This window comes from Coptis chinensis, chromosome 7, assembly GCF_015680905.1.
Source record: "Coptis chinensis isolate HL-2020 chromosome 7, ASM1568090v1, whole genome shotgun sequence".
NCBI lineage: Eukaryota > Viridiplantae > Streptophyta > Magnoliopsida > Ranunculales > Ranunculaceae > Coptis > Coptis chinensis.
In genome coordinates, this window is record NC_141462.1 from 81,432,761 (window position 1) to 81,446,318 (window position 13,558).

The following is a 13,558-nucleotide window of genomic DNA, read 5'->3' on the forward strand; positions in this document are numbered from 1 at the left end:
ACATGAGCGAAATATAATTCATTCCTAGTATCATTTTCATTCTCAAATAATTGCACAATTCATTCTTATTAGATACATAATTATAGGTTTTGGATCATTTTGGATCATTCTTATTAGATACAATTGCACAGTTCCTAATTTATATCATTTTTATTCATATCACACACGCGGTTTTGGATAAACTGCGCCATAGAATCCCAAGCCCATGCGGTGTTCGAAACACCGCACCATAGAAGCCCACTGTCTAGCCCAAGCCCATGCGGTGTTCGAAAAACAGCGAGGTTTTTCCAAAACCGCGAGAGAGATTTGATACAGCACCAAAGCAAACACCAAATTTTGGCCGATTTGGTATTTGCTTTGGTGTTTTTTTTGTGTTTTCATCAACATGTGTCTCTCCTGAAGATGAAAAAACACCAATTATTGAAAATTTGGTGTTTGATGCTGGGATAGTATTTCACCTAAAGATGCTCTTAGTATAAAAGGGTGCAAGAAAAATTGTACACGATAGTCCACGGTTGTGTAGTTTAAACATTAAGCGGTAGCTAATCAGTTAGACCTAGTAATCGAAATATATCGGAGATTAATAGGAAACTAATCGGATTTTAATTCCAAATAAAATTTTCCTTTCCCATAGGTAACATGCCACAAATAACTAATAGCTAAATGCATATTGAAGTGAAATGATGAAAAGGATAAACATATCCAACAATCACCCAAATTGCAATCATAGCCTCATTACAATATAGTCTACTGTCAAGTCAAATAAGAAACATATAGAATTTAAAAACGGAGAATACCTAGATTGGATGTTGATTTAAAGATTAGGACAAAGCAGCCCGTTGAATGTGGCAGATAAAATTTATTCCATTGTCGGACATGGCCCCCACTTGATGATAGTATGAAATATCTCTAATACCCTTCCACATATTAATGTTTTGTTTTTAAAAAAATGATATTTCATTATACGAATTTACATATAAACCCTTTAACATCTCCCACTCTCTTGTCACATCTCTTCCTACCTTGTACATCAGAATCCTATATGTCCCAAGTCACTTTGATCATTGGATTCTTTCCACATGTTGTAAAACTAAAGCAAAATAGGGATAAAAACCGTGGTAAGTGTGTATTTTCAGGTTATCCACATAATGTCGTACAAGTGAGATACAATGTCTTATGGGGTTTTTAGGTTTTAGTCCTACTTATAATAGCGATATTAGGCTTTGATACATTTATACTTGAAAATTAGACTTTAGTTCAACTTTTGCCTTGTATTTTACTTAATACCTAGAATACCCTTACATGTGCGTCTCACATGTTTGATTAATTTTAGGACCAAAGCCTAAATACCCCTAATTTCAGGCAGATAAAAGGGATCGATTTCCACTATCTTTTGTTGTTGTTGCAGCACAAGCAGCAGTCGATGTTGTTAGACTTACAAGCCATGGAAGAGGTACTATGTTTGGTGGAGGTGGAGAAAGATGGGCTGCTGTGAAGATTCAAATTGTATTGAGAGGATTCTTGGTATTATTTTCTTGATGTTTTAGTGTTTAGTTCATCTCATTCCATTCTACTTGTTCACTTTCTTCATGGCGTTTGTGACTTTTGATTGGTGATGAATATTTAGTCATAGATTGCTTTTCATTGGTTTGTTTAATTTTCTCTATTCTGCATCTGTCATAGATAGCTTTTTGGTTTAGTTCTGATTGGTGTCCTTTAATTTTCTCTATTTTTAGTCTGATTTAAATTGTGTTTCAGTCAAGAAAAGCTCATAGACCTTTAAAAGGACTAGTTAAACTACAAGCTATTGTAAGAGGTTATCTTGTGAGGAAACAAGCTACTAAAGCCCAAAGATATATAGTGGAAATCGATACTTGCAGGCCTAAATCACGGTCACAAAGAACCAACACCGACACTTCAATGTCGGAATCTAGTGAAGATCCATCATATCAAACGATCTCATCTCCACTTCCATGCCAGATACCAGCTCGTCTATCAATACCCAAAGGCTGACATTATCATCAAGACTTCGATTAGGGATTCACTGAGGATGAATGTAGGTTCTCAACTGCACAAAGCACACCGCGGTTTACGAATTCTACTAGTTCTCAATTGCACAAAGCACACCGCCAATGCTGAAGGCTGTGATCAAGCATAGACAGGCAAAAAAAGAGTTAGACAAATAAAACAAGAGCATGTGAACAGAGAAATTCAAGAGCTAGGAGGGCCTTATCAGAGTAAACTTTCCAGTTTCGGATAAGTACAGATATCATAGCACCAAGTAATCCAAACAGAGCACCATAGGAAGTAACAGTTGGGTTGTTCTTGATAAAAAGTGCAGCCGTCAAACTACCAACAAAGGCAGAGAGTATGTAGACAAGCCCAATCCTCCCTACAAAACAGAAAGAAATAAGAAATTGTAAGCATCAACCACAGCCATATAAGAATTCTGGCCAAGTATCCTTTGTTTCGGAAAATGATAAGCAACTCACATGACCCAAACTCTTGCTCCAAACGAACTCCAACAAATATTACACTTGAAAGCCTAATATCGCTACTGATAAATTCTCATGCAAGAAAAGGGCAATCGAAAGGGAAAAATTAGAATTAATTCCTTTTGTATTAATAATCCCTTTTGTCTGTATGAAATTAGGGGTATTTAGGCTTTGGTCCTATTTATAATAGCAATATTAGGCTTTGATCCTAAAATTCATCAAACATGTGAGACGCACGTGTAAGGGTATTCTAGGTATTAAGCAAAATACAAGGCAAAAGTTGGACTAAAGTCTAATTTTCAAGTATAAATGTATCAAAGCCTAATATCGCTATTATAAGAATGCCTAAAATCTAAAAACCCCATGTCTTATTATGATCATATTTAGTTCAGTTAAACGTGTCATTTAACAGCACCACATAATATCGTACATGTAAGATACAATGTCTTACTATGATCATATTTAGTTCAGTTAAACGTGTATTTTCAGGTTATCCAAGTACGAATGTTATAACACTACATAATATCGTACATATAAAATACAATGTCTTCATATATATAAATGTTATGGAAGAGTATTAGGGGTATTTCATACTATCATCAAGTGGGGGCTACATACGTCCGGAAGTGAAATAAATCTTCTCTACACATTGCACATTCAACGGGCTACTCTATCTTAATCTTTAAGTCAACGTCTGATTCAGGAAATTACCCATTTCAAAAACCCAGAGATGTCCATGACTCTGCTAAACTTATATAACGGGGAAGTTGGTTTAAGTTTGGCTTTCTATATAATAAGGAAGTTGGTTTAAGTTGGGTTTTCTATATTATAGGTTTTTTGTTCTATATATAACTTTATATATACAAACCCTTAAACCTATTAATCGCCGTTTTTTTTTACATGTGTCGATGATAGGGATGATAAAAGGGTCGAGCCCTCAAACCATAAAAGCGGCGATTAATAGGTTTAAGGGTTTGAGGGCAGGGTCAGCCCGCCCCTATTTTGTATTGAGGGCCGGGTCGAGTAGGGTCAAGCATGAAAACTCAAGCCCTTAACCCGCCCCTCGACCTTCATTTTTTAAGGCCAAATGAGGGCCAGGTTGGGCCCGGTTTAATTATACTTTACTAGTTTATTTTATTTTTTTGTGATTTTTTATTTATTTTTATCATACTTTATGTATATCAATTTTAACTAAGTATACAAAACTAATTATTATGCCTTTAGAAAAAAAACAAAAAAAGATATAGAGCTGGTGGAAGAGATGATACTCTTAAAACATCTACATTTGTCATACTTAACTATGTTGTTAGATTGGATTTGCTTTTATGTATGACTTATATACCTATCATTCAATAAATTACAAAAAATGCATATGTTATGTTATGTTCTAATTTATCCCCTATTTTTTTTTTTTTTTTTAGCTAAGCTAGGGATTTACAGGCCCTCACCTGTTGTATTGATTAAGAAATTATTATATAGTTTTTCCCTTGAGTATCCTCTTCCACAATACTATGAAGGGAGTGATCAAGGGGTGGAACAAAGGAGAAAGAAGTTACAGTTTGTGCATCATGTACCGGGCTAATAGAAGCTAAATAATATGCTGCCCTGTTCGTCTCTCTTACTACATGAATGTAGAGGTTTAGTATTTTGGGTCTACGACCTGATATTTTGTTTGGTAGGGAATGGCTGCACTCTTTCTTGGGACAAGAGTTTCCTACGTATCAAGTTTCTTGGGGTAAACTTGAATCAAGCTTTACGTAGTTCATCTCTCTCTACTTATAGATGTTTGAGCTGACTTTTCTTATTTGCTTCAAGCCATTATCAAGTGTAGATTCACATTGTGTGCTATCTTAATGATTCATCATTACTCCTGAAGTTACAAAGTAAATGTCTCCTTGATTGGTGTGTTGACTGAGCTCTAGGATTGCGCTAGATGATTTGCTTCCATATATGGTTGTAACTGAAATTTGGGACGACTTGAGTTTGGGTCGCTATGACGTGTTGGTCTAGTGGTACGAGCTGGTGGAGATACAACCTAGGTTGTGGACACGTGTGTTGTAATAGAACGAATGGTACTTACAATGACTGAAGGAGATGTACTCAAAGAGGAGACTCAAATTTTGAATGGCAATGACTAGATCTAGGTAGTACCAAGGGCAACCCTTTTCAAATTTATCCCCTATCGAAAAATAATTTAGTGATTTTGTTTTTATACAACTTAGATAATTAGAGTATAATACATAAATATAATCAAGTGAGCGGAGCGAACGTTCTGGCCAGGGGGGGTTATGTGAACAAAAAGTGATTTGGTTGGTTTTTGTCTATCTATCCTCATTCCTCATCTCTTCTCTTCGTCCCTCTCCCTTTCCACGCCCTCTCAATCTCTCACTCTCCCCTCTCCACTCCTCCCTCTCCCTCTTCTCTCACGCCCCCACTGCATAGCAGTATACTAGTGTAAAATAACAATAAAATGTATGAGGGCCAAGTGAGGGCTGGTGAGGGCTTAATGAGAGTCAGGCTCATGTTTCAGAACCTAGGCCCTAGCCCGCCCCTCAAATTTGTGAGGGCCAACTTTTGAGGGATTAAGCATGCAACTTTAAGGGCCGGGTCGGGGCGGTTGAGGGCCTAAGGGCCAAATTATCACCCCTATCCACTGTTCTAAAAATCGGTCTAGGCGGTCTCTAGGCGTTAGGCGGTGCCCAACCGACTCACCTAGGCCCTAGTCGTTTAAAAAATTGGTGGACCGACTAGGTGGGTCTAGGCGGCCCAGTCAAGTTTTTTTTTTTTTTAATGATTAAATGTCGAAAAATAAAGGCCGTGTAGGCTTAAGATTTGAATGAGTTTAAAAGACTTAAGTCTAATGAAAATTATATGTCACTATAACAAAGAGTATGTTTTTATATGAAGTTAATATTCCTCAACTATTACACATTTTTATAATAAGTATCTTTGTTTGTATTTATTTTTTGAGTTATGATAAATGATTTTCTTCATTTCTTGTAGTATATGTGTATATTACTATATATATTAGGAAAAAAAAACTGCCTAGCGCCTAGCCCGTCTAGGCACTACCTAGAAGGCTTAGGCGCTCTGCCCGACTGAACACTGCCCCTATCGGTAAAGTAGTTTATACCGCCTATTAATCGGCTATTAAACTGCACAGGTCCACGTAAAAAAAGGATTGAGCTTATCGATATATTGAATTATTGACAATGGGGAACTAGGGGTGTCTCTTTTTGCTGAATTTCTGATTTTTCCGAAATCCGACCCGAAATTGGTCTGGCTCTGGGTATAGTTTTCATGGGCCGATTTTCCGATTTTTGAAAATTCCGAAAAAAAATTGGATCGGATTCGGATATAACTCTAAAAATTGATCCGATCTGAAAGTTTCGATATATAGCCAATCCAAAATTTCCAATATTATTGCCAATTTATTTCGAAAATATGTACTTCTCTCACTATCCACTTGATTAGATCTCGACCGTTCATTCATTTTCTAGTTTTTTACTTCCAAAAACAAAACAAAAACATAACCTAGCCGCTACTTCCCCACTTGAATTGGACCACTCTACTATCATTACACCGTCTGCCATAACAACAATGATATGAAAAAAAAAATGTCATTGAGTCATACAATGACTTCCAGACCGATCCAAAAGCCAAATTCCAATATATGGAATGTTATATAAAGCTACTTTGAGTCTAAGACCAGAATCCATTATTCATGCAAACATTTCATGCTTCAATTTCCACACACGAAAAAAAAATTAAAACATTACAAATACCCGCACCACAAATGAGAATGCAAATGCTTTGTTGGTGGGTCTGCGGTGTTCTTTTTCTCATTTTTTCTTGGATCACTTGTTTGAATGAAAATGGGTTTTCTCAGTAAACAAGTGTGTATTGTTATTGGTACATTGGTGGTATAGACATAGTTTTCTTTTCCTACAATGAACATTGGCGTATGATATTCCAAAAATAATTGAAAATAAAGAGATTTTTGAAAATTTACCAAGTATTTTGAAATTTTCGAATTATTTCGAAATTTTCGAAAGTTCCGAAATTGAAAATATATTTTGAATCCGAACAAAAATTGGATCGGATTTGGCCACCATATTAAGTTCCGAAAAAAATTCGGAAAAATTCCGAAAGGAGGTTAATCCGATCCGATCCAAAGTCACCCTACGGGGAACAATCAACAATGGCGAATGTCCCACACGAGATCGTGACCGAGATTTTAACAAGACTTCCAGCGAAATCCCTCTTGAAATTCAGGTGTGTTTGCAAAACCTGGTGCAGTTTAACATATGATCCCATTTTTACCAAATTACACCTCGCTCGTTCCATTGAAAGACACGATGTTAATCTCTTAGCTACTACCGTCGTATGCAAGACACAAATTTACTGTGTAGATGGATTGGATAAAACGTTTAAAGTCAAAGTCCCATTTGGTGAATCTCCTTTGAAGCTTCCAAATCCAAAGTGATAGGTTCATGTAATGGGATAGTTTGTTTAGTTCATGGGAGGCATGTATGTTTGTTGAATCCATACACTAGAGAATACAAGTTTGTGAAGCTTAATAAATTTAGTGTTAGTGGTGTGGCCATTTTTGGATTCGGGTACATTGGCGAAGACTACAAATTAGTGCGTTTTGTCAATTCCCCTGAATATAGTTCAGAAGTTGCTGTTTATTCAGTAAATCATGCTTCATGCACAACAGTTATTTCAAACATTCCCTTTCAACTTTTGCGTAGAAAAGAATCTTGGGTTTTTCTAAATGGGGCTCTACATTGGTTAGGATATGCCAAAGATAACTTTTCCAAAACAATTGTATCTCTTAATGTTGGGGATAAAGTATTTCGAGACTTTTCAAGACCCAACGTTGGTGTGGATGAAACTGCTTTTATGACTGTGGGGGTGTGGGGAGGTGAACTTTGTTTGCTTTACAGTCATCACTTTGATATTGATATTGAGATATGGGTTATGAAGAACTATGGCCAAAGTGAGTCGTGGATTAAGCTATTTGCCTTTCCAAAAATAATTATGATGTCAGTTAAGTATGGTGAAGTTCTACTCAGGGATGGGAGAAATATAGTTATATATAACCCAAAGGATAAAACAACTAGGAATCTCGAAATTCAGTTTATATCAGAATCAGATTGTTCTGAGATGGACATAGTTATTCATTTGGCGAGCCTTATTCCCTTGTGTTCTGGTACTTCATGTAGAGACTGTCACTGTGGATGTGAAGAAGAAGAGCAAGCTGACAGAAAGTGGAAAGAAAAGTTTGAGAAGTGTTGCGTAACTCAAAGGTGTGTTTTCTTATTCTTTCTCTCATTATGTTCTATTTCATTTTTCATGCAGCCAAACTCTTGAATGAGGCCTACGGTTCATTTGTTTGAATTATTCCGTGTGGTTTCTCTGTTTGTCCACTGGTCATATTTCCTTGTCATAATCACTTAGGAGTTGTGCTTATTCTATTTCTGTGCTAGTCGTATTTCCCTGTGGTTCACTGTTTTAAAGCCAGTATTTTGTGTTCCCGTATTTTCATATATCCAGTGCTTGTTTTGTGGAGAAAAGTGATAAGATGGCAGGAACTTTCTATGACCATTTTTGCTCCTTCTGGAGACCCCCGCATACTTCCCAATCCTTTGGGTCTTCCATCCTCCACTAGTGCAGACATCTCTCTCTCTCTCTCTCTCTCTCTCTCTCTCAACTAACAGAGTGCCATTTTCTTTCTTAGATGTTAGATAAGTTGTGTGTGTCTAGTTTTAAGTTGCCCTGCAGTAAATCTGGATTATGCTGATGGTGTTGCAATTTGTAAGTTGTTGAAATGTTTTGGCTGTCTTGCTTTTGAAGTTTTGATCGGTAAAAGTGTTTCCCTGCACAATCGGTTGCACTAGAGATTAAACTTAACTCTTTGGATAAACTATGGGTAGGCTTGTATTATTGCATGGCATAATCTTTTACATGTTTATGCTGTCATCTAGCTTTGGTTCACGCGAAGTATGTGATTTCCTAAAAGTTTTGAGACATGTTAGGCAGTTTTGTGGGCATTGCTCATCTGAAGTTAGCCAAGTTTAGTTTCAACAACATCAATGGTTTTAATGTTTTGAGACATGTTAGGCAGTTTTGTGGGCATTGCTCAGTCAAAGTTTCATATATATAGTTTGGCTATGATGGCAACTGTTATACCTCTTTTAATAGAAGAAGCCCTGGATTAGGGGGGGATGGGATATGTAGAAGAAGCCTTAAATTGGTGTAGATGGAGCTCTTAAGTCTTTCTCTACCTCTTTACATTAAAACCTTAATCGTTTTAGGATAATTTTTGCTCAAATGTTCGTGGGTATATTTTACTGGTTATGCTTGAGAATGACTGAATTTCATCTGAGCCAATTAGGTGTTGTTTGGAAAATGCAGTTTGACAGATTGATGTCTTAGAGGCCATATCTAACTCTTGAAGTCATGGAGCTAAGTTGGCGGCATTGGGGTGGGTCTTTAACTGTATGGAGAAAAGGTAAGTGTTTATTAGGCTCAACTGAAAGGAATGGATCCATTATGATTTAGGGCTTACCGCCCTTTAGGATGGATGGAGAGAAAGACTTGTGTGTTGTTTTTGTCTGACGCAATACGCGGTCCATTTCGTCGGCTGTATTACCTTGTTGCATTGGTTGTCCCTTGGTCTTATGGTCGTAACTATGTATGCTTATCCATGTTTCTGGAAGACGGCATAGTTTATAATTTTCTTTATCGCAACTTCTCAAATTATTAATAAAATGTTTAGAAGCAGTTTAGTTATCTATTGATGAATTGTCAAACAATTTCTCTTTAGTGTAGCTGAGTTGTGAAGGACTGACAGCCGCAGGTGGTTATGTGCTGGAAAGAAGAAGAGGAGTCCATGCATTTTGTGATACTCAGGAACCAAATTAATGTGTCATTTAGGCTTCTGGTGTATTCGGATTCGGGTATATGTGCATCCATTCACGATCTTGATTTGAAAAAGAAAATTGGATACAACATATTTGTGCGTGGTCACAGAAATTCATCAAAATGGGAGGACCCTGCCAAAGCATCGTCTTAGATGATTCAATCTGCTACTTCCCGGCCCGTACAGTGTACTTCGAAGGGTGTACTATCCATCCAACGAGCCATTGCATGAAGTAGCAGTAAAGATAACAAATCTCTGGCAGCACCGGCATGTTGGTGGAAAGGGGCATCCTCGTCGTCAAGTAATGCATTAATTTTGTAAGGGAACTTTCTTCAACAAAACTATAGGATCACTCAAAATAGTTATTTAATCTTAATCTTGCACAGTTGCACTGAAAACATTTGTTCGAGATTGTGCACAACCATAGCCCCAATCTCATAGCATATATCATATAGAATAAAATTATCGTTTTATTAATTAGTTTATAGTTTCCCATTAACTAGAAAGTTATATTGTGATGTACAAGACGATGATGGTGGTAATAAGGAGGGTTTAATTATAAATTTCCATCTGAAGCTAATAAAGGGTTTATCTTGAGCATGAAATTCTTATACCAGGCGCGAGAGAGAACTCTAACCTGTGTAGTGCACTAGTGCATCATTGATCAGTTTTCTAGCTTTTTCCCCCTCAAAACTTATGCCAATTATGCCCCCCCCCCTCCCCCCTTTTTCTTTTATTTAGAGGTTTATCCTCCCAAAATCACACGACATCCAAGTCAACTATGTTTGACTGTTATCTTTTTGGTCAATACATATAAAAAGACTTCATTGTCCTTTGCATTTTTAATAATTTTCAGAACTTAGGCCAATTAGTTTTACCCCCCTCCCTCCAGAACTTAGGCCAATTAGTTTTATCTCCCCTAGAATTTAGGCCAATTAGCTTTATCCCCCAGTTCTTTCATCTAAAGGTTTACCCCCACTCAAGACCACAACACATCCAAATCAACTGAGTTTGATCGTGATGTTTTTTGTCAAGGCAAATTAAAAGACTATAATGCCCTTTTCTAAATATAATTACATAAATATCCCTGTGACTTTGGCAAATACAAAATTTAAATTCAAATAATCTAAGACACATATCATGATCTTGTGAATTCTATCCGACGGCTACCACCAATTCTTATGAAATGACATCCACACTCTTAACATTATGAAATTACATAATTACCCTCAAACATCCTACCAAGAGATGGGTTTGGTAGGATTGTGGGAGTGAACTTAGGGTGTGTTTGTTTACAGGCAAATTTCTAGTGGGAAAATATTAGATTTGCCAGTTGTTTTTCCCACTAGAGATTTGCCAAGCTAATTTGTAGTGGGAAAATTTCAGTTTGCCAGTGTTTGTTTGAAAAAAAATTTAGTGGGAAAATATGATATTTGTCAGTTTTGCCAGTGTTTGTTTACATGGTTTTTTTCCATGACAAATGATATTTCAACTTTTTGGAAATTTGTTTTTTTTTTTTTTTTTCAACCTCATTGAAATATATAATATAAAAAAACAAAAAGTATGACTTATGAAGGCAACAATTCATTAAAGCCAAACAACTACATTGGCATATCATGTTGCTACCACAAGTATGAGGGCAACAATTCATTAAAACCAAACGACTACATTGGCATATCACATAAACCAGTCCACACAAGGGCAGAAGAAGCTTCACAAGGAAAACAATTCACAAGGATAGATAGAAAAAGCTTCATCAAGGCAAAGACAAAGAAGAAGACCAAAGAAGACAGCAATTAAAGACTCAAAGAATAAAGAAGAATAACACCCAAAGAACAAAGAAGACAAGAAGACCAGCAAAGAAGAAGACGGCCAAAGATCGCCAGAAGACCCACCAATAGCAAAGAATAACACCCAAAGAATAAAGAAGACAAAGACAAGCATCGCAAGAAGAATAAAAAGACAAAGACCACCAAACCGGTCACCACTCGCGATATGACACCACTCCACCAGTCCACACGTACGACCACCATACCACAATCATATCAGTTGATAGAAAATAGAAAGGCTCTACATGTAAGAAGTAGGTACAAAAAGAACAAGAAGCACAATAAACTACTAAATGCCAGACATATAACTAATATCTTTACAAAAACTTACCAACAGGATCTGGAAATAGAGCACAGTTCCATGTCTACAGCTCTATCTAGCAAAAAAAGACAAACCATCCTTGAAAGTTGAGATTAAAAGTAAGAAAAGGAATGCACTTTCAATGGTGGCACAACTGTATAACACATTTATTGATAGGATCACCTTGTGTGGTCAATACTTCACCGCAACAATGTGAGAAGTGCAATCCATAACGACAATATCATCAATCAATACCGATGCCAATAACAATTTAACAAGCAGGGAGACCATATAGTCTTACTATGTACAAGAAGCCCCACTTAACACATAACTCAGGAGTTTTTCCTTTTCTTTTAATTTTTCTTCAATAATAATTTTTCGGATGGACGTAAGATTCTTGTTATGCAGACAACTATATACATAAACAAAGACAAATGTACAATGATATCGAATTAAACCAAGACACCGAACCTCAACGCAAGATTAAGTAGTCCGAAATCGCTGAAAGGATCCATCGGGGAGATCTGTGCCTCTCCTTTTCGCTAAAATGACGGCCCCCGCTCAATGTTGCAATTTGCGGTATCAAATGTTGCATGATATGGTCATTGAAGTCCGAAGTCTTCTGCGTATGAGACCTGAAAATACCCAACAGAAGATAATCTGAGTTAATAGAGAATCAAGGAAGTTAAGAATAAACCAATCAAAAGAAAATTGGGCTACTGTTCAACTCTAATCACCGACATCATAAGAATCGGAGTCTTTAGAAGGGATGCGGGCAAATGCAGATGAAGACGAAGATGTGCGCCTTCCTCTAGCATTTCTTTCAATCCCCACTGTCGCTAGAAGCTCTTGGCTGTAAAGAGAAGTTTATACATCAACTAATGTACTAAACCAAAAGAATATCGTTGAAAATATTATCTTCACTTGTGGTCACTCGCTATTTTCATGGAAGTAATATATGGAGCAAACCAGAAGCTGGATGACACATATTATCAAGTGCAATGTTATAAGATTCACTTTCTAGATAAAAGAAGTACCTCGTAGGATCCTTCAATACAAGTAATTGCCAGCATATTGGGCACTCTTTGCTTCTTTGTGACCGAGAGGGAAACAAAACCATTTGATCCCTCAACATTACTATAAGAAAATGACAACACTATTCTTAGGTATTCCATACGTTTGCAAGAATGTGTTTTAAGAACTGAAACTGCATTTCAAGTCAAGTACTTATAAACACTCAAATATAGTACAGACCACTAAGCAAAGAAACTTGCATACCATTCAAGGATACATTGTAGATGATAATCATGCTTGCAATTGGTGACCTGAAACACAAAAAACATACTTTTACTTCAAAGTATGCATCCACACACTTAATCCAATAACTTGTAGGTGTAAAACACATGCCCAGAACTAATAAGCTCCTGTAACATAAATTTCTGAGTAAAAAAATGATCTTTTTCAACAATTGAGTATATATTATCAATAAATTCAACATAATAGGAAAAAAAAAATGAGAGCGAGAGACGGTGGCAACTTTTTCTTGCCCACTCACAAAACTTTTTACAAGAGAGAGAGAAAAAAATATGAGAGAAAAGGTGTTGATCGAGTTTCCTTCGTGAATGAGAAAGGAAGATGAGAGTGAGAGACGGTGGCAAATTTTTCTTCCCCTAGTGAGAAAATATCGAGTGGCAAAAGAGTTTAGGGGGAGAGGTGGATTCTATTTTTCCACTTCTGGTGGGAAAATTTCGTTTGCCGGCAAATGATAAATAGTGTTTGCCAGTGCTTCTAAATGCACCCCAAACACTGGCAAATGGTGCATCTAGTGGGAAAATAAAATTTGCCACCCCCATTTGCCACTAAACAAACACAGCCTTATTAGAGATTGGAAACGAAGCTATTAGGTATATTAATTTGATTTTTGGGGGTTATTTTGGCAATTTCAAATGTTGACAAAAGTAGTGAAAAGAGTCCGTGTGAGCGTGGCGTATTCTCATTCGTCCAG

The 13,558-nt window shown here is 36.7% G+C and overlaps 1 protein-coding gene and 1 long non-coding RNA gene across 2 annotated transcripts; both read left to right on the forward strand.

Moving 5' to 3' along the window:
- Window positions 1-1,042: 1,042 nt before the first annotated feature.
- On the forward strand, window positions 1,043-1,947 carry LOC147489282 (protein IQ-domain 26-like; the record flags this gene model as incomplete). Its single annotated transcript, XM_086574606.1, has 3 exons — window positions 1,043-1,118; window positions 1,409-1,524; window positions 1,759-1,947. Coding segments are annotated over exons 1-3 (381 nt in total), but the record flags the coding sequence as incomplete, so codon positions are not given.
- Window positions 1,948-6,596: 4,649 nt separating this feature from the next.
- On the forward strand, window positions 6,597-10,007 carry LOC147489283 (uncharacterized). Its single transcript, XR_015202448.1, has 3 exons — window positions 6,597-6,770; window positions 7,724-7,807; window positions 8,916-10,007. It is a non-coding gene; the product is annotated as an uncharacterized LOC147489283 (long non-coding RNA).
- The last annotated feature ends 3,551 nt before the right edge of the window (window positions 10,008-13,558 follow it).